The 21,362-nt window shown below is 38.9% G+C and overlaps 1 protein-coding gene across 1 annotated transcript in view; it reads left to right on the top strand.

Moving 5' to 3' along the window:
* IGF2R (insulin like growth factor 2 receptor) overlaps nucleotides 1-21,069 on the top strand; it is a 60,351-nt gene extending 39,282 nt beyond the window's left edge. The window contains exons 30-48 of the mRNA XM_027687106.1: nucleotides 112-248; nucleotides 851-1,041; nucleotides 1,654-1,780; nucleotides 2,136-2,258; nucleotides 3,223-3,485; nucleotides 5,090-5,302; nucleotides 6,211-6,360; nucleotides 7,381-7,542; nucleotides 8,051-8,258; nucleotides 8,969-9,115; nucleotides 9,249-9,483; nucleotides 10,412-10,548; nucleotides 11,561-11,675; nucleotides 12,598-12,744; nucleotides 14,104-14,288; nucleotides 14,700-14,886; nucleotides 15,971-16,135; nucleotides 16,707-16,776; nucleotides 17,254-21,069. Of these exons, the coding sequence (XP_027542907.1) occupies nucleotides 112-248; nucleotides 851-1,041; nucleotides 1,654-1,780; nucleotides 2,136-2,258; nucleotides 3,223-3,485; nucleotides 5,090-5,302; nucleotides 6,211-6,360; nucleotides 7,381-7,542; nucleotides 8,051-8,258; nucleotides 8,969-9,115; nucleotides 9,249-9,483; nucleotides 10,412-10,548; nucleotides 11,561-11,675; nucleotides 12,598-12,744; nucleotides 14,104-14,288; nucleotides 14,700-14,886; nucleotides 15,971-16,135; nucleotides 16,707-16,776; nucleotides 17,254-17,655 (3,364 nt within the window). The 3' untranslated portion in view covers nucleotides 17,656-21,069. The remainder of the gene's footprint in view (nucleotides 1-111; nucleotides 249-850; nucleotides 1,042-1,653; nucleotides 1,781-2,135; nucleotides 2,259-3,222; nucleotides 3,486-5,089; nucleotides 5,303-6,210; nucleotides 6,361-7,380; nucleotides 7,543-8,050; nucleotides 8,259-8,968; nucleotides 9,116-9,248; nucleotides 9,484-10,411; nucleotides 10,549-11,560; nucleotides 11,676-12,597; nucleotides 12,745-14,103; nucleotides 14,289-14,699; nucleotides 14,887-15,970; nucleotides 16,136-16,706; nucleotides 16,777-17,253) is intronic.
* The last annotated feature ends 293 nt before the right edge of the window (nucleotides 21,070-21,362 follow it).

The following is a 21,362-nucleotide window of genomic DNA, read 5'->3' as shown; positions in this document are numbered from 1 at the left end:
TCAGCATGATACTCTGCTTGGAGTTATTAGGTTAAAATTACTGCAGTAACTTAAGAATTGTAACTTTAAAATACTTAATTTTTTTACATACCTCTTAATCTTTTTGTACAGGGATGATGATGGAAACTTCTATGACTTTTCATCCCTGATGCGACATAGAGAGAACTGGGAGGCGACTGCTATATCTGCTACTACACAGAAATACTATATTAATGTCTGCAAGCCCTTAGTACCATATGGCGCTGCACGTAAGAGCAAAATAAAAATACAGTCTTCCTGTTGTAGCTAGGGAAGGCAAAAGTGGTAGGACAGTAGTGCTGGTGGCTGTTCTGAGTGAAAAAATCACGAAGCAAAGTATGTGGAGATGGTGTGATTTCATCACCAAAGGGAAGGGTAGATTGTGGATCTGATTTCCATTTGCTTAGAGGGTGAGATTCACTAGGAGCTCTTATCTTCTCATGATAACTGCTGTCCTTATCCAAAGTCTGCTGTAGCTCTTAAAGATTAAAATAATTTCTTGGCACAAGCTGCTAACTTCAGAATTTTTCTATGGCATGTTCTGACTGAATCTGTGTTTTGTGCAGTAGAAGACCAGGTAACAGACTGTAGCCTTCCACTCTGTGCAGTAATCTACTTCCCCAGTAGTAGCTACCACTACTTTCTGCATGACCCTAAGTAAAATGAGGATATTGCTGCTACTTGTGATTTTTGGGGAAAATACACCCCACTGAGTATGGTTTGGATAGTGGCTTGGAGATATACCTGAAAGTAAAGTAGTAAAGTTTTATTCCAGGCAAGTATGCCTTAGTAATGTTTGGAGTGATAATGCAGTTTTTGTTTATCTGTATAGGTTCCTGTCCTTCTGATGCTGCTGCCTCCCTCATGGAGGGTACAAAATGTACCAGTCTTGGGGAGGTGGCTGATGGTCCCTGGAGGGAAAATGGCATTTCCATTCTGAAATATATTAATGGAGAGCAGTGTCCAGATAAAATTCGCAAGAAAACAACAATATTGCGCCTCAAGTGTGATGAAAGCAGAATTGTAAGTGGGCTCCTTCTGGTGGAGTTTTATGAGTTATTCATATCACTGTGTGTGTATGGAGAATGTGGGCACCTCTTATCCATTCCCCAATCATCTGTAGTTGGATGGGAGCCAGTCTTGCAAGCAGATTGACTTAGAAGTACTTGAATTTTAGATGCTGTGCAATTTTTGTACAATCTGCTAGCACAGATTTTACCATCTGTAATAGATAAAATTGTCTGCTTATGTCTTGAAGATAAATGTAGTGCAGATAGGGAAGTGTTTCAAGTAGTAAATAATGCTATTTGCTGTGTAGTTCTTGCTCTTAGTTCATAGCTCTTGCACACTCTATGCCTTGCCGTTAAGTACTCTTCTATTTTCTATTGCCCTAGACTGCCTTTAGCTCTTCTCTCATTAATTTTATTTCTCCTGATAATGATTCTGTACTGTTGTATATTTGAAATAATGAGAGTTAAATACTCTGTCCTTGGATTAATTTACTGGATCATGATGGTCTTTTAAGTCCTAGGACTGGTGTTTGAACTGAGCTCAGCTGCAGGTATAACCCTGTCGCATAGAGTCTTACACTATCGCTCTGCAGAGTTGTCACTCTCTCCACTGTTTCATGTTTAGGAATCAAAGCCAGAACTTATAACTGCCATTGAGGATTGTGAATATACCTTCTTATGGTTCACTGCTGCTGCTTGCCCTCTTAAAAGCAATGTGCAAAATGACTGTCGGGTAACCAATCCTGCAACAGGTAAGGAAGAGGCCTCAGGATATTATATGTGGAAGAGACTGTTTTTGTTCTTGAGGGCCTTCATTAGAAAAGTGCAGTGGGACACATCCTCTGGATGGTGACTAACAAGCTTATTGATGGTAGAAATATCTTGTAAGGGACTGCAACGTCCCTTGGAACATAAATGGTCTATAGTTCTGAAACTAGTTTTTCCTCTGTTAATATGAATAAGTAACTTTACCTTTCTAAGCTAGCAGGCAAATAGAATCTGGTTGACCGTCCTACTAAATTAAGTTACTGAAAGCTTTTAATACAAAGAAATGTCTTGCTTTTGAATCTGAAAAAGAGATTAAATTGTTCCGGAATCTCTCTACAGGCCACCTCTTTGATTTGACATCATTGAAGCGAGAGTCTGGCTATACCATCAGTGATTCACACAACAGAAAGATTGAGTTGAATGTTTGTGCTGAAGCTAAAAGTTCATGTGCTAATGGAGCTGGTAAGTATCTTATCGCCTCTGGTACTGTAACGATTGACTATAGGGTACACAAAAGAAATACTTATGTTCAAGTTCACAGTAAAATGTGAGGGGCAGGTTTTACTGCAAATGCAGAAGGAGTAAAGTGAACAGCTTTGTACCTGAATTGCCTAGGAAAAGAACCTAAAACCGTTCTAGGAAGTGAAGCCATGTATTTCTACTAAACCCCATTCACTTGGGCTCACTTCCAGTCTCAATCTCTATAGTTCCTAGCGGATGGGTATTTTTTTGGACATGAGGCCAGGAATGTAGATATTTCTGCTGTGCCTCTTGGCAGCTGTAAAAATGGAGACGTTACAAGCTTCCAGCTAGAGTGAACCGAGCACAAAAATTTCTCTATAGTGATGCTGGAATGCATCTGGACTGGGCCTTGTGTCTGCACTTAAAACCTTTGCCAATCCTTTTTCTAGCTTTCTGTCCTGTTTTGGGTGCTTCTGAAACATCAGTAGAAGTTAACTTGTTTTCTAAGCTGCTAACTTGCAGATTGAATTACTAACTCTTTTGACAAATTGAATATGAGATAATATTAAGGCATCTTAAATGCTAGGAATGTTGCTTGTGAAGTAAAGATTATTTTTGTGTAGTTAGAAGGAAATACTGGATCGATTTGGTTTTTAAGAGGCATCTTAAAATGATATATAATATACCAAATACTATGCTTTGTGATTGATTTAATGTGTACAGATGCAGTACATACAGGTTAATGAAGTGTTAAAGACAATATTTGGTCTTTGTTTCAGTGCAGTTCAGCTCAGTTTAATGGGAACTCCATATAGTGTGACAAAGCCTATCTTTCTTAGGAAAACTCAAGTGAGACTAAAATCTTAAGTTTCCCACCGGTTATACTGTAAGGTGTGATTTTTACAGGGCAGTTACATCAGACTTAATCTGTTCTGTTCATTTTCCTTTTTTTTTTTTACTTTAGCTGTCTGCATCACAGGTGGCCGAAAACCAGTTAATGCTGGAAAACAGAGTAAAACTTTAACTTATGAAGATCAAGTGTTAAAACTTGTCTATGAAGATGGAGATCCTTGCCCTGCAGACCCTGCGCTGAAGCATAAAAGCTATTTTAGCTTTGTATGCAAGTCTGATGCTGGAGATGACAGTCGGCCTGTTTTTCTGTCTTTTGATGAGCAGACATGCACTAGTTACTTCTCTTGGCACACTTCCTTGGCTTGTGAGGAAGAGGTAAGGATTACTTTTACAGATAACACTTGTGGGACTAAATTTCTGAGGGTGGTTGGATATTATATCAGCGTATTTTAAATTCGTTGAGGGAAAGGTCTGTTCCTGTAGTAGAGAATGCAAGTTCATACAGAAGTTCTCAAATGCTTTTCATATGGACATTTTCAACGCAGATGAACAGTACTTGGCAAAGTCCTGCTCCACATGTTGAATCAAGTTAAAACTTTTAACACTTCATAAAAACCCCTCTGTGCAACCTGCTTAGCTGCCTTTCTGTACAGTTCAAATAGAAGCCATAGAGTGTTGTCTTGGGAAGTGATGGTTAAAATCATCTGATGCAGCAGGCCAACAGAGCTGAGGTTGAGTTGAGGATAGATAGCATCTCTGTTATTAAGGATATCCTTTGTTTCTAGGCAAGTAACTAGTGGCCAGGCACCAGTATGATCAGTTTGCTCAGTGCAAAAACCGATAAACCTTGATAGCGTGAATTTAGGGTCTGCTTTGGCTGTGTAACACGTGTTGTAATAGCATGATTTGGTCAACTCTAGCTGAACTGGTGTTCCAGACAATACTTTGTGCTAGTCTTTCTTTAGTTAATATAGCTAGTTGAATTGTTATCACTATTGGGTGCATGGAGTAAAAGCCAGTAATAGGAGTAGAGGGCTAAATGAGCTGTTGGGTGAATTCGGATCTTTTCTTAACACCTGTACATTGCTTTTGTAAATCTGCCTAATCATCCTTTTCACTGCCTTGATTATCTCCACTGTGACCGTCGTTCTCTGCATCAAGTTGTTTTTCCTCCTCATCACTGTCGCAATACTATAGCTCTTGCTTCCATTTAGGAAAAAACATCTTCCGGTTTCTTTCCCCAACAAGAACTGTCACATGTCCCCTCTTTTGGCTACTCTGGTTTCCTCTTCAGTAGTATGTACCATGCTGCAACACAAATCAACAGTGCCCAAACTCATTGTGCTTTCTAGCCTGTTCATTCCATTTGGTGGTTATAGTGCACTTCCAATCACTTTTCACAGTGACCCCGGCTATTTCAGTGTGGTCATAAGTAGGTAGCATTGATGATTATTGGTCCCAAAATTAAAGGGTAATTTTGTTAGTTATTCCTTTTCTAATGTCTAAGCAAGAATAGACTTTTCAAATTCCACATAGGCTGTCAGTAAACTTATGCACATTTAGAGTGTATGAAATTGGTTCTGAGGAAACGTAGTAGTCAAGCTATCAACTTGCAATAAAACAATTTTATGTTGTTATGACCAAGCTTGCTTATTCGAGGTGGTCCAATGATGTGTGGGAGATGAGGAGAGGAAGGGATCTTATGAAGTGATAATGACTATGTATGCTGGAGTATGTGTGCCAGAGCTTTATGACTTGGTGTTGTTCTGACAGGGACTCCATTCCACAAGAATGTTTAAATGATCAAGGTTTTTCATGTGCAGCTTGTATGTGCTTAGTATCTATAGAGAAACAAAAATTATAAAAAATGCTGCTTTTAAATGTAGCCATGCTTCTGGCCCCAAGAAGGATAGGATGCTTGTCAATAAATCAAAGCAAGTAATAAAAGAGTAAGATCAATGACATGTACATTCTTGTAGGTGAAGTGCTCAGTACTGAATGGCAGTTCTGTTATTGACCTGTCTCCTCTGATCCATCGAACTGGGTATTACGAGGCATTTGTGGATGAAGATATTACAGATGTTTCTCCTGACTTTTACATCAATGTTTGTGAGCCTCTCAATCCTATCAAAGATGTTAATTGCCCCCCTGGAGCAGCTGTGTGCATGGTTCCTGTTAATGAATCGCCAATAGTAAGTACTATGCCTTGGATCACTGAAATGTGCATTTCCATAATAGTTTAATATGGTATCCCTGCCTAGAAACCTGATTTGAACTAGGGGCTTGACAAGGGGTTAAAGAAATGAAATGCAAAATTAAAATCTCCTCTGCAAAATTCCCTTTCATCATTTTTCCCTATGAAGCAGTATTTTCCTGTCCTGAACCCCAGTGACTTTTCTGGATGTCAGAAGATTCAATTCAGTGATAAATATGAAAAATTGCTATAGAGAATTTTTTTCATGTAGTGCTGTGTGCCAAATACAGACATTGGGAAGCAGAACATCTTAGTTTACCATTCTGTGGCTTACTCGATCTCATGATAGCCTGCTTCATATTGCAACCGGCTATGTCCTACCATGCTTCAAAATGCATTTAGTACTTTCATGTAAAACTTTGGCAGCTGAATAAATAGCAAGGCTATGACAGAATGTTGGTTAACTTGTCTGTGTTATTACCTTGAGAGATGAAGGCTCTTACCTTTTGAAGGCTTGTTTGTGAGCTGTAGAAGACAGACATAAAAAGTTGAGATTGTTTTTCATGAACTTTCACATTGATCTAGGGACTGTACTCCTTTGTTAATGCTGGTTTTAAGTCATGTGTTGGTAATTTGGCACAATAATGTAAAGAAGAATCTACCTGTAAGATGCAGAACCTCCCTGGCTTTTGTCAAGCTTAATCAAAGGGTGTTTTGAGCTTCTCAGCTTGTGTTTTGTTAGGATTGAAATAAAATAACTGTTCTTTGAGTATAGAATGCAGTTTTCAAAAGTGCAGTACTTGTGCTCCCATATAAACGTGAATCTGAATTGATCTGAATCTCTGGGCTGATCTGAAATCTAGATGTGTCCCATAAGTCTATTAATACATAGCTTTGCTTGTGTAGGATATTGGTCGTGTTACTGAACCTCCCAAGTTAAATGAAGCAGTAAATGAAGTTCACATCACTTACAACAGCACTACTCCTTGTCAGACAAACAACAAATTGAACTATACTTCTGTTATTGTATTTCACTGCAGCCAAGGAACTAGTCTGGTAAGACATCTATTAAACTTATGTTGATATTGGAGTATAATGGGAAGTGGGTCGTAACCAGTGTTAGCTTTGTTTAAAACTAAATCAAGGATTTGTTTCTAGAATGTGTGGATGGACTTATTTCATTAAGGAATATACTTGGTATTTGTATTCTTAACAAGCCAAAATTTCATTGAGTGCATGAACTTTAGACTTGAGAGTAACAGATTCTGAAGATTTAAAGGATGAGATTCCACTGACATAATATAGCAATAACTTATTGCTGACATTAAACTTGATGCTGTATTGCACCTTTAGATCCAAAACCTTGTACTTGACCTCAGGCTAACATGAAAACCAGTGTAAGTGTAGAGCTGTTAGGGTGAAATGTTTCCCCTATGTTGTAACCCTTTCCATAATCATATACAGCTTTAAAAATTTGTGTTTAGTTACTTATGTTTTATTTTGTGTCAACACCCAAACACTAAATTGAGTTTGCATGGCGATTTGAGTCCAATGCTTCTTGAATTTTTTTTTAATGCCTTTAACAAGCTGTAGAGAACTACTTGGGTATGATGTTTGACAAACTAGAGCTTGCTGAAGATCGTGGAACCATTTTCCATTAACATAGGGCATGAGCTGAAACTTGAGACAGCTCTGAATATTACACAGGCCATACATTTTAGTTTAAAATATGAGGAAGTAAAAAACATACTCTATAAACATTAACAGTGAAATTTCTTAGCATCCTCACACTTTTGCTCCTTGCAATTAAGCTGAACATCAAAAATCTCAACCATAATTAAGAAGAAAGCTTGGGTACTTCAGTTCCTTCTTTGATTGTTTTCTGGAGCTAGGTAGAATGTACTTCCCGTGTGAGTTTTTTGCTACTGGTTGTAATGTAAAGGCGTGGTGTTTGTCCTACAATCAGTGAAACCTGGCCTTGGTAGTAACTGAAGTTAAATACTGGGGAGGGGAAATGCAGAAAGAGCAACGAACTTGCAAAATTAGACCTAATGTGTCTGTGTTCTTTGGTAACAGGGTAAGCCAAAGATGATAATGAAACTTGAGTGCAGTTTTGTGTTTGAGTGGGAAACTCCAGTTGTGTGCCCTGATAAAGTGAAAACTTCAGGCTGCTCTGTTACTGATGAACAGCTACACTATACTTTTAACCTGACCAGCCTTTCTGGAAGATCATTTGAGGTAATGCCTTCTGGTGATGTGATTCTTTCTTATTTATTTATTTGTTTGTTTGTTTGTTTATACTTTCCTATTGCTGTCAACATTTTAATACTGCAGCAAAGGTTTCTTTTAAGCATCCTGGGATGTGAGAAAAGACCGAAGCATGTGCTCTGATCAATATTCATATTTCTTGGCCTCTGACAGAGGGGAATAATATTAGAGGATATAATACTGTCTTTAATGTTTTTGTGAAGGAAGTTGATGAATATACTGATAGAGAGAGGAGGGAGAAATCTTCACCTTTGACAAAATCTTGAACGTGAAAGCAAGACTTTATCTGTGGTCCTGTGTGCTTTATCTGCAGTTTTGTCATACTAAGGAAGGCCAGACTTGCAAAATCGGTCATCGTCTTTTCTTCCTGAATTATGCAAGTGTTGCATGAGACTTGTTTTATAAAGCGTTCCTGGTTTTCTAGGTACTGACTGTAGGCTTTGAGGCAGACTTGTGATACTTCTGGTTGTCTTCATAGGTATTTTCTGGATCCAACAGTTACCATATTGGTGTGTGCAGTAAGGCAACAGGCTTGCCCCAGGGAAAATGCAAAGATGGGGCAGTGTGTCTGACATCTGAAAAAGGTGTGTCATCTTTTGGAAACATGAAGGAAATGAAAATGGACTATAGCCACCAGGATGAAACAGTGATCTTGCAGTATACAGGAGGTGATCTGTGCCCTCCAGGTGAGATTAGAGCACGCCCCATTTTTTATGTTAAAAATGTGCCAAATTTTTTTCTCCGTAACATATGAGGCTTTGTTGTGATAAGAGGAAGCAACATTTTACATATGTTAATAGAAACATGTAGTTTCCTTAAATCACATACACCGGGCCTAGTGGTTAGCGTGCAGGACTTTCACTGCTGCGACCACGGGTTCAAATCCCGGTCTCCTGGCCTGATGGAGGTCGTTAGCCCTGTGTGGCCATCCATCTATGAGAAGGACACTCTAAACAAACCTACGTCCTGAGGACCTCACTGCCATTGTCCAAGCTTGCTTGGCCCCGGCAGATGAACCTTAGGATTAAAGGGTGGGCTCAGTTCAGCGCAGGCTGTGTCTCACCTAAAAAATCCATTGCGCAGGCTGGAAAGGTAAAAGACCTTTCCCCAAAATCTTCGTTCGCGAAGATGGGCCATTATTATACACCGTACTAATCTGCAGCATCAACATCTATCTCCCTAGAAGAGACAGTCCAGCTTTTCTGTAGGGATGATTGTAGCTACTTGTTTACTACATCTAGTTTTCTAATTGGGTTTCAACTCAATATTTCAGTATTTGTTATCTGCCTCTGACTCTTCTTTAGTATTGAAGTACAGGCTTTGGGTATGGTCATGAATATGGATATCCCTGCTGTTCTGCTGCATATTTTTAAGAGTTTATACCTTTCCTTCTCAGTGACTGAAAAGGGAGAGCTTTGTGTCTTCCCCTTCAAGTACAAAGGAAAGACCTATGAGGAATGTATTACAGAAGAAAAGAATAGGCCATGGTGTGCTACAACTGAAAACTACCAGGGAGATGAAAAGTGGGGATTTTGTGGTAGCGGTAAGTACTTCCTACACTTCATGTGCAAGGATCTGAGCTAATGCAGGGATTTAGCTACACTAGAATTCATACGTGCCTGGAAGCCTCTTGCAAAGTATGTTTTTTCCTTTTTTTCCAATCTTCCCCCTTATAGCAAATGCAAGAAAGGAATCTACCATTATCTTCACATGTGATGAAAATGCTGGTATTGGGACACCGCACCTTCTCAGTGAGACTCTTGGTTGTGCTGTGACATTTGAATGGAAGACTCAGGCTGTTTGTCCTCCCCAGAAAATGGAGTGCAAGTTTGTCCAAAAGCACAGAACTTATGACTTAAGAATGCTCTCTTCCCTGACAGGGTCATGGATCTTTTTCCACAATGGAAACTCGTGAGTAATGAGCAACTCCCAGGGAGCAGCTTGCTAATCAGTACTGTTGAAGTTGTAATGTGGCATAATATTTCTGTTTACTTAAAACTGTCAGTGCTTAACATTGCATGTAGATAAAAAACCAAGAAAGGAACCCATTTTATCCAAAGGGATTTAAAATTACATTCTTCATTCTCACTCCTTCCCTACTTTGGTAGCCTTTTTAAAAGGATGAATAAGTCTGAACTAAAAGCTTTTTAAAAGCTTTCTATTTAAACTGCTATCTTAACAATGTAATTTTGTCATTTAAATGCTATTTTTTTTTATTAATAATGTTAAACAAAAAAATTAATTGCTTTCTTTTAACTCAGGTATGTAATTCTTGTCTATAACTTCTAAGCCTCTATGTATCAGCTTAGAAGAAAATATGAATGGCAAGAATTCATCAACCTCTCTAGCGTCCCCCCTCTAGTTAGCAAATAGAAATGAACTGGCAAGGATGACAGCATCTAATTCTAAACTTATGATAAACCATGAGGTAACAAAACTGCTTCATTTACTACCTTAGTAGCAATTCCTCTGTTCTGAGATATCTGAGCTGGTGTAGCTTGGAAGAGACACTGAATTTAGGATGGTACTATAACCTTTATAACTGAAAAAACTTTTGGGCCTTTCTTGACTCTGTTCCAATTTCTAGTTTGGACTCAGGTCAAAATTAACTAATGAACTAATCTGGTAAATGATTAATTTTTTTTGCACAGTCTTTTACTTGAAAATGATAGTTAGAAGTAATCTGCCAAACCTTAGCTTACAGAATAAAGCATGTACTAATTTGAGATTTAGTTTCTTGCAATCTGTCTAACTTCCATGAGGATTCTAAAGTTTGTGTATCACTTCTTCAGTTAGGCCTAAATGAATTTTAAACGTTTGTCTACCATGTTCTCTATAGGTACTATGTGAATCTCTGTCAGAGGGTACATATGGGACCCACAGGCTGCCCTGAAAGAGCCAGTATTTGCAGGAAAAGCAACAATGGAGATGTTCAAGTCCTTGGACTGGTTCATACACAGAAGCTGAATGTAACAGGTAGTTACTTTTTTTCTCGTAGAGAGCTGGAGATGGCAGGTTAAATCTTACAGCCTAGCTATACTGCTTCTTAAATTATGATGAAGCCTTTATTTTGAAATATCTTCACCAGTGAATCTTTTGTTTAAAAACAAAACCAGTAAATGCCACTACTCAAATGTGGTGTTTAAGTCATGAGAAAACATTGAAGCAGTAAACAGTGTTGTCATTAAAGCTGTAAGAAATTTGTTGTCCATCTGAACATTAAGAAACACTTTTTTACAGGGAGGGTGCCCAAGCACTGGCACATGTTGCCCAAAGAGGTGGTAGAGTTTCCTACCTTGGAGATATTCCAAGGTTGTCTGGACATGGTCCTGGATAGCTGGCTCCAGGTGGCCCCTACATGAGCAGGGGGTTTGGACCAGATGACCTCCAAGGATCCCTTCCAACCTCAACCAGTCTATGATTCTGTAATTGTGGGAGGGAGAATTGTTTTTGTTCATCCTGTTTGAAAAGGCTTATTCTGCATCAACTAACTTCTTCAATTAAAGCAACATGTGAAAGATGACTAATTGGCTTCACTCTTAAGAAAATGAATTAAAAAAACCCAACTTAATCTTACCCAAGTTTTCAATTTAAGGAATATTTTTAAATTGGTGCTGAGTTTGTAAAATCGAGGGAAATTTTCCATCCAGTTACAAAAGCAATGCCATGTATTATGTGTGTTTATTGCTTGAGCTTATTTCTAAATGGATATCTTCATTTTCTCTTACATTTAAAAAAATGACATCTTAAATGTAAACATTTGTTATTGCCGTACTGGTGACCTGAACACAGGTAAATGCAAAGATATCCAAGGATTTTTAAATGGTCAAAAGTGTGAATGCCTCAAGTTACTGAAGTGCTGTAATTGATATATATAGTCTATGTAGGGGAAAAAATCCTAGAAGTTAAAGCAAGGAAGTCTAGAGAATGAGCAAAGGAAATTTCTGTGTAAAAGACCTTGAGTGTCACCATTTTTTTTTTCTTCTAGGTGATACAGTGTATATAAGTTATACCAGTGGGCAAGAATGTAGGACAAACAAGAAAGTAACAACAATTATAGAACTGAAATGCGCAAAAACAGTTGGCATGCCTATGCTGCAGAGGTGAGTAATAAATTAACATACCAGTGATCTTCATGGCTGCTTCTTTGTGCCTCTCTAGTGAACTCTTAAGTCTTGGGACAGTGACTGTCCACTCTGTTGGGCAGTCCCTAAAATAATCCTTAGCCTGTACATGCAAGGCTTGAATCTTCTGGAGTTTCTTCAACTATTCACTTCCATAAACAAATGTACTTGTATTTATCTTGAACTTTCTGAGCAAAAATTTAAACATTCTACTTCCAAATTAGATCTGACAATGGCTGGGGTGCTTTTGTTTTCAACGTTAGTCATAGTACAACGACTCTTAACTCTGCTCAAAATCTGTGTATTAGAGAACACTTACTGTAGCTAAACGATTGAGCTAGTAAAACTGTTGCTTCACACAGTGTATTTTACTAGAAGCTGTCTAAAGTAAGGTATATTTGCATGGATCAAAAATGCTAAGAAGGCTTGATGAATTTTTATTCCATCTTGATATTGTTAACTGTATATTGCTTGTAGAACTGGTAAACTAAGCAAGATGCTCTGTAAGAGTCAAAGAACTAGGTAGCAAAATTTGACTAGCTTATACATTTTGTCCTGTTTAAATAAAGGGCAGGTTTCACATGCTGCAAAAAAGCAGCCTGATATTTTGTTAGCTAAAATATTTCAATAAAATCCTCTGATACACTGTGTAAATTCTGGAACTTTAAGTAGGAAGTTCAAGTGCAGCCAGATCTTTTAAAGTCTTGGAACTGCAGAAAAATGCTCTGCGATTCTTCAAATAGCTTTTTTTGCGTGCTACTTTACTATTTTATCTTACTCTCAGCATGGTGCTTAGGCAGGACATTGTCACGTGGGTTAGCAGTTGTCTCTTCCCTTTCTCAAGATGATAAAAACTTGTTACTCTTTCCTGGAATCATCAGGTCTATCTTCTGTTTGGTAGGTTTGATGAAGAAAACTGTGCTTACTACATTACTTGGGACACACGTGCAGCTTGTGCTGTGAAGCAGCAGGAGGTGGAGGTGGTGAACGGAACTGTCATTAATCCTGCAACTGGGAAAAACTTCTCTTTAGGGGATGTTTATTATAAGTGAGTAAAAAAAACCCAAAGAAATGCCAAAACAACAAAATCCTAACAAGGACCAAAACCCACAACATCTTAGTCCTGTAGAACTGTACTGCAAGAAAAGAGCTTGGTGTAAATATTCTGTTTTGCCTTAAGAGTTCTTAGCTCAAGTGGAAATAGCACTGAATTCACCTTGTACCGATGATTGACTTAAAGTCCTGATTATTAGTGCAGGTCACAGCTGGATTTACGGGTGCGAGCATGTCCAGGCGTACTCAAGACTGCTCTAAAGCTTCCACATACTCACCTTGATGTTAGATCTCTTTACTGTGAATAATTGCTCTCTTCCATAGTGTATAGACATTAGTTCAGTGCCAGGAACTTCCTCCCCCCCAGAGTACTCTTTGGCTTTTTACACAGTACCTTTTTACCTGCTCACATGATCCATCAGGAAGTAGGAACCCATGCTTCAAAAGCCTTAGAAGTGAGGAAGGACATCTCTGGAGGAATGGTTAAGCAAGCCTGAACTCAGGAGTGGTAGAGAAAGACAAGCAGTTACACTGACTGTACTACACACTGCACATAACCGTGTTCCAGAATATCTTATAAACTGCTATATTTAACATCAATGCCAGTGTTAGCAAGGAAATCTGCCTATACTGGTGTTTTGGGAAGAATAAACTCTGCTTGTAGGGCACAAACCACTAGTGTGCAGGATTGGAGTAACTGAGCAAAAGTGCTGCAAATAAACCTATTGTGCAGATGTGATGACAGCATTGCAAGCATAGAGAAGGAAATAAAAATCAAACAGCCCTGGATGAAGGAGAGGAAGGCAGGACAAAATTAAAAACTTGGTGTGATGTGAGATTGAAGATAAATCATAATTGATCAAGCTCAGCTTTCAAGCAGGTGGCTAGTACAAATAGCTCAAAGTGTTCTCACTTTGACCAGCAATGTGAAAGGATGGTAGAAGTAGTTACCCTTCTGGAGAAGATGTCTAAGCTGTGCTATTTATCACAGCTACATATAGTTTTTACGGCCGGTAGTGTGTATGAGCCTCTGAATCATCCTTTTGTCTTCAGTTTATCTTAAATCTTTGGAGGTATTTACATATCCACTCACACATTGAAGGCAGTATAACTAGAAAAATTTGCTTTCTGTGCTTGCTTATAAAGATTATATTTATGCTAAATATAATTTTATTTCTAATGTTGAGGGAGGAAGCCTCAGTCCTGCATCTTTTCTGGTTGCTGAATAAATCACTCAGCTTGCTCTGGAATCAACCAGTGGTAGCAACTACCACTGTCGCCATCTTATCTCTTGGGAATAATCCAAATCTGTGAGTTTAGACTTTAAGAATAGACTTGCCCTCTGTTTTCTCAGACTATACACAGCTTCTGGAGACATACGGACAAATGGTGATAAATACGTATATGAAATTCAACTTTCTGGTATAAGAAACTCAAGTTTCCCAGAATGCTCTGGAGCAAACATCTGCCAGGTTAAAACTAATGAACGTCGCTTTCGGAGAGTTGGTTCTGCCAGAAAAGCTAAATATTTTGTTGAGGGTAAGTCATTGTCCACCAGACAGAATTGCTTGATATACTGTGTGAATTACTTCATCAGAAAATGGTTCTTGTTTCATCCATGCTAATGCATTTCTGTAAATCTATCCAAAGTCTGTCTAGCATAATTTAGGTTGCTTTTTCTTCTGATTTCTTCTGAATTTGCATATTCAGTTGCAAATATGGCCTTAAGAGGGGTTTGGGCTTGATACTTGTTGAATCTCCTTTAGCTAGCTACTTTTTTTGTATGAAGAGCTTGACCCACTATTCCATAGCAACTGTTTAAATCAGCTACATAAAAGTATAAGCTCAACTGTAGATACTGCAGAACAAATACGTTAACTTTCCAGGGTCTAACGTTAATAGACTGTTCTCAAGGAAATAGTAAACTACAAGGTTTTCTTCTCATTGTAGATGATGATTTGGATGTCATATTTTCATCTGACTCCAGATGTGGTAAAGATAAATCAAAGTTTGTGTCTTCAACCATTTTCTTCCACTGCAATCCACGAGCAAAGGAAGGCATCCCTGAATTCCTTCAGGAGACAGCAGATTGCCAATATTTATTTACCTGGTACACATCTGCTGTGTGTCCATTATTGTGAGTAGTTAACCATTTTCTGAAAGCAGCTTTTGTCAGCACTTCTCAGCTAAAGGCTTTTTTGTATTTGTTTGCCACAGTGGTTGTGAAAAGAGGGAAAGCTAAAAGAGCAGTAGACTCATAGATAGATGGATGGAATTAGTGTTCATATATGCAGTGTTTGGCATGTGACCGCTAAACAGAAGCTTGTCAGACTGATCTAGACCTAAAACTGGAGAGGCGTGGTGGAATTAATTCTGTTGTTTTTACTAAATAAAACATACTGTAGCTGACAGGACATGCTGTTTCATGTTACTGAGAGGAGGAAACAGTTTGTGAATGAGGTGTTTTGGTCCCTCTTGCCTTACTGTCTGGAAAACTTTGAAGCCATGGCAAAGACTGGCCTTCCCCTCTATCTGCGTACTTCTTGATGCTGGAATTAAAAATCGTTACAGGTCTTGAAGGAATAATGAGGTATTTCTGCAGCTAAATATGATCAGCTAATTTACAGATCTGAAAAGGAGTAACAAGGGAACAATGTTAAAAGCAGAGTGTCTGTATTTAGGTGCTTACAACATCCTTGACATGTAGGCAGCCACACTGTGAAGAATGGAGTGACTGCTTCTAGGACTGTTTACTTTCTGGCTGCTAGAAAGCACAGGGAAACTTGATTCTGATTTAAACAGACAATTAGCTATTGAGGGAGTTTGGCCTGTGTAGTGCCACAGTCAGCTGAAAGTTAAATAATTTTTGTAACTTTTGCAGCTTGCTCAAGTGCAGATTTTGTTCTAAAATAGCAGCTTTGTGTGGGTAACTGCTTCTGTGTAAGATCTGGAGGGCTTAATCATGCTCTGCAGTCTTGACTGTAGTAAGTTTTATGCACTATTTGATAGCATACCAGGATGTAGGCACAGTACATAATGTTTCTGGTTTTCAAGTAATTTTTTACTTAGATGAAATCCCCTAAATTCAGTTCATATTGGTGTTAGATTGGACTGACAGGATGGTGTGGTGTGTTTTCTTTGAATCTGCTGTTTCTAATCCAGTTTGATGAAAGTGGCCAATAGATCTTACTTATCCTTTTCTTTTCAATTTATGTTATTAGGTCAACGAATGATCCAGAAAACAATCAGCACCAGACAGATCAGGAGGCCCAAGTACCTTTAGGTCTTTCAAGGAGAAGCCAGGCTGTTGGTGCTGTGCTGAGTGTCCTCCTGGTTGTTCTCACTGCATGTCTAATAATCTTGCTGTTCTACAAAAAAGAGAGGAGGTAAGAAATGATTAGGAGGCCTTAGAAGTTTCTTTGGCAGGACTTGGTTTCCTGCCAAAAGTGTAAGGGAAGTAGTAAACTTGAGTTATGTTTTCTCTGTTGGCAGCATCAATTGTCAAACTGCTGGTTCCTTCAAATTCTCCATTTCTCTCTGAAGGCCCATGTAAAGAGGGCTGGAGTATGCAATTGAGTTGGGCTAGCCTCTATTGTGGAGGATAAAACAATGTGACAATATTGTTAGTATTTGATATCCCTCTCCTTTCATGGAGTCAAGCTGGATCCATACAACAGCATCAAGGAACAAGTGCAAGTTCTGCTGTTCCTCTGCTTTCCAGACAGGTTTAGGCATGAAGGCCAGAGATGTTTCAGAATAGTCACCCTGAAACTGTGGTAAGAGAGAAGATGTACATCATCACAGACTGAATTTTGTTAGAGTGATTCAGGGTCAATGCGATAACTTTCAGCTTGCTTGTTGAAATGCTTTACATTGATGGTAGAAATCCAGTGAAGAAAAGTAAGGGCTAATAAGCAGATACAGTCTTCCAAATGTGGTATTCTTCCCTTTCTTTAGGGAAATTGTAATAAACAAGATAACGAACTGCTGCAGAAGAACATCTGGTGTTTCCTACAAATACACAAAGGTAATACAGTGACAAAATGTGTTTCTTGTCAAATTTTCTTAATATGAAGCTTTTGTTAATAAATAATTAACCCTGTTAATTTAGTGCATGGAAACCATACTGTGTGCCTTCAGGAAAGCCACATAGCTGACATTATACACACACACACACATATATATATGTATATATGTGTGTATATATATGTGTATATATATATATGCACATACACACATACATTTATATTGTGAAATGGGAAAGGAGGATAAAGTTGAGGAAATGAAGAGCAGTCCATAAGTTGCCAAATGACACGTAAACGTACAAGAAGAGAGCGAAGTCTGTTTCAATATAGTAAAAAGCAATGCTCTTGCAGTGTTTTACTGTCTTATGGCTACATTAAACCTAAGGCCATGTGGGGTCTGATAATGGGGGAGATAAGCATGTGGCAACATCTAGAGGGGTAAATATGCAGTCTCATCTTGCATTTTTTTTTTCTTGCAGATAAACAGTGAAGAAGAAGCTAATGAGAATGAAACAGAGTGGCTAATGGAGGAAGTCGCAGCACCAAATCAGAGAATAGAAAAAGGAGGGCAGGAGAATGGTCACATTACTACCAAGTCTGTTAAATCTGAAGCCTTTTCCTCTCTCCATGTGGATGACCTGGACAGTGAAGATGAGGTGTTAACCATTCCAGATGTAAGGATTCAGACAGGAAGAAGACCAGACAAGAGCAAGCACCCACAAAAGAAGCTACCCAGTCTTAGCAATGATAACAAAGCTTATTTGTTGAACGGTGGAAAGGAAAGGAAAGCAAAAGCCAAGCCAGGCCAGCAGCAGGCACAGAACTCTATAAATACAGTATCGTTTCATGATGATAGTGATGAGGACTTATTGAATATTTAATAACCCCTCTTGTGCCTAATCAAATATATATAGAGAGATTATATATAACAGGACAGCATTTCCAACCAAATATGAGGACTTCAGCCTGAAAGATATTTCTGAATTTTGCCTTTAACAAGAAACCATTAAAAAGGGAAGAAGAGAAAGATTTCTTGGTTGTTTACAATGATCTGTTCAGTAATTACAGGATTTCTGACAAGAAATCTGAGTTATGTTGACTCTCTAGCCAGGACGCTGTTTTTTTTTTTTTTAAAGCCTCAGCACAGATGTTAAATACTCACTTAAAAAAGAGAAAGCTTTGAAAGGAAAGGATTAAGGCTCAATGAAGCCCCTGGCTTCTGAGACTCAAGTTATCTGACTACTATTGTTTTAACTCCTTGTATTTATTGGTCCTCACTACTCAGGTTTGCTTAACAGTAACATGTTCTTCCTGCCGGCAGGGTATTATTCTATGGGTTCACCCGTCGTAAGACAAGAAAAAAATATAACTTTTGTGTGTTGGGATGATTTGATGTAAATTTTGGAACTGGTCTAATTTATCTTGTAAATTTGAATATCCATTCTAATTTAAACAGATCATTGGTTTAAAGGTGTGGACTGAGAGGTACAATTCTGTATAGCTTTAGCCTGAAATGGTTGCTGTTCTTTGCATGATATTTTTTTTGGTACTGGTCACATGACTGACTTCATCAGTATTTGCCTAAGCAGCTGACAAGCACCCAAAGATTTTTTTTTTCTTTCCCCTTGATTATGGCTGGACTAGACTGACTTCATGGAGAACCAGAGTTTTCAAGGATGTAGAGGCAGAATTCCTATAATACAACCTGCACTGCCCAGTTGGTCATCACCAAGAAAAGCCCAATGACTAGAGGAGCCCTAGTCAGCGTAATACCTCTTTCTGGTATTAAGTTCAAGGAAAAAAAAATTGTGCCAAGGTTTTCTAATTTCATGTTCTTGTTCTACAATCCTGGCCATGGTCATTGATTTGAAGTGTTGCTGGTAATGAATGCAGGTCAATTTTCCTTTAGCAGTCTTGCTCTTCTCCAGGTGTTTCCTCAATAAAATTATGGACAATGATAGGGTTTCAAAGTATTGTAGAAGTATATGTGGTGGTCAGAATTTTTTGAAACTTTTCGTTGTTCCTTTTGGCTGGCTTACTCAGTTTCAGCAATGGTTTCTTTTTATAAAAACTCCATTTTGAATCAAAATAGTGTAATATAAAGAATTCAGCTATTTCAATAAAAGTTATGAAGTGGGTATTCCAAATCCCACGCCTCAGTTCTGGAATCCTTCTTAACACTAGTCTGTAATGCTGCTTGCCAGCCTGGTGATATCCTTTTCTGCTGTGACAGCTAGTACCTCAGTCACATCACTGAAAACGAGAACCAATGTTTGATGACAAAAATCAGAATATATAGGTAAGCCCCAGTGGTGTATTCTTTCTTTTATCAGTCTTGGGTTTCTTTCTCTCGTGTTGTTACCAGTGGAGCTGTAAATCAGTTTGGCTTAAGCTGCATCTTGTCAAACTTAAAAGCAGCATTTTTCATATTTAGGATGAGGTGAGTTTGGGGGGAATGAGAGGCTTGACGGTGCATTTTTTAATACTATCAGTTATCATTGCAGCGGTTCTCTCAATGGATGTTGAAGAGTGCTCCTTCCCTTCCCTAAGTCATCGAGGCTGGCATCTTGGAGTTGTTGGATCCATGAACCCACTGCAGGATGTTATTTCCCATGCATAAAATCACTTTGTGTCATTTGTTTTGGCCATGCCTAACAAGGCGTAGGTAGAACAGAGCTACTCTGTCTGGGGGTGCTTATTTGAGCCATATCAATGATATATTTCTAATTTGCATTTGAAAGCAATGAGTGACTTCAGTGCCTGGTCTTGGAACAATTGCCCACTTTTATCTAGGCATTTGTAGGTAGACTGACTGAATCTTACCTTACTTACAGGTGGATGCATGACTTGCTTCATCGGATTATTTACCTGGTAGGATACCCTACTTAACTGTAGGGAGGGAAGTGTTATGAGAATAGCAGGGCCCAAACGAGTATGTACAAATGGCTGGGCGAGGAGCAGAAACTTTACCAGTCAGCAGTGTGACTCCTTGTGAAAGGAGTCTCTAAGAAATCCACCTGCCACACACAGTGCCACCCAGCCCCTCTCTGAACTGACTGTAGAGAGGATGGTGGGAAATCAGAAAAACAGGCCCAGTCTGGATCTAACTTTTTTAGTCCATGTAGAACTTATGCACACTATTACCAACTGTTTAAACAAAATTGCTAGGAAAGAAGTGATGTGAGGGGTTTTTGGGTGTGTTTTTAAGATACAGCCTAATGTCTTTAAACTTCAGCTGCTTCCCAGGTAAGCTTTGACTACAGTTTCCTTGGCCCCAGGTGACTGCACACATCCTGCTGAGGAAGGCTGCCAGGCCTGGCTGTGAGTGTGGTGACTGCTGTGCACTTTTGTGCCCCTGTTCCCCTCCCCAGCTCCATGTGGAGCCCCTGCAGCTACGGAGGTGAAGGTCTGGTGTGGGGTGGTGCTGTGCTGGGCTTGGGGTAACACAGCTGTGAGTGGCCACAGAAGAGGAATTCTTGGTAACTTCTCACAGGTGTTCTTGACAGAGAAGAGGATGAGGTAGGAGAGGAGAAAGCACATCTGTGTGATGTAGGGAATGATATTAAAGGGTTGGTCTGCAAAGCAGCTTTCACAGCTGGTTAGGCCACTCTTGCTCTGTGACTGATGAGACCAGGTTCTGTTTCAATCCCCAGGCCAGAATGGCCTTCTAAGCTGGTTTATTTGTTGGAGCGTATTGAGATGAGGTCTTTCAATTTTCTTTTCATTGTTGCCTAAACTATTTAAATACATTTCCAGACCATTTTTCACTTTTTTTTCTGTCTTGAGAATGTTAACCTTATGCTTTTCTTTCTAATGGAAGCTGCTGTTGTCAGCAAAAGATACAGGAGTTGCTGGTGTCTATCCACAGGCAGGACAAAGTACCATTGGAGCATAATATAACTGTAATTATTTGAGGTGCCTGCAGTGAAGTCCACCTAAAGTCTTACAGGTCTTCTGTGGTAAAATTACCTGTTTTGATCATAAGTATTGTATATTATGGCTTCCCACAGCTATTCCCAGTGCATAATTCTGTAGTGAATGCTTTTCCTCTTCTGTATCACTGCAAAAATATGGTGAGATGACAACTGTGTTCCCTGGTATAGGCAGGGAGAAGTATTCTCTGGAAGTGGAAGAGTGTGGAGAGTAAAAGGTGAGACACACATGGTGCTGGAGTTTTCAGAAAAGCTGTTCATTTACTGCCACGTGGGTCAACACTTAGACACTTCTTTTTCACAGTATACTTACCTACTCTTTACAGATCCTGGTTAATAAACTTTGCTCACATGTGGTGCCCAGCCACTCTGCACTAAAGTTTTATGTTGCTTGGATGTTGGTAGAATTTTCCATCTTTGTTTGCTCCTTAAAAATGCCTATTATTTGAGGAGCTGACTAACCTAATTAAAACAAAAACAAACAAAAAAACCCACCTAAAGGGTTGTGACTGTCAGGGGCTTTTCTGGAGAAAAGGAACATATAAGTGCTCTGTTAGGGGTTAAATGCAAATTTTGCCTGGGTGAATTAAGGTCTGATTTCAAATGAAACCTAAAAAATAAAGCTTGCAACATGTAGTTTAATAATTTATGGAGTT

This window comes from Neopelma chrysocephalum, unplaced genomic scaffold (genome assembly GCF_003984885.1).
Source record: "Neopelma chrysocephalum unplaced genomic scaffold, ASM398488v2 Primary Assembly neopelma1_23, whole genome shotgun sequence".
Lineage (NCBI taxonomy): Eukaryota > Metazoa > Chordata > Aves > Passeriformes > Pipridae > Neopelma > Neopelma chrysocephalum.
This window is presented reverse-complemented; position numbering and strand designations above follow the sequence as displayed.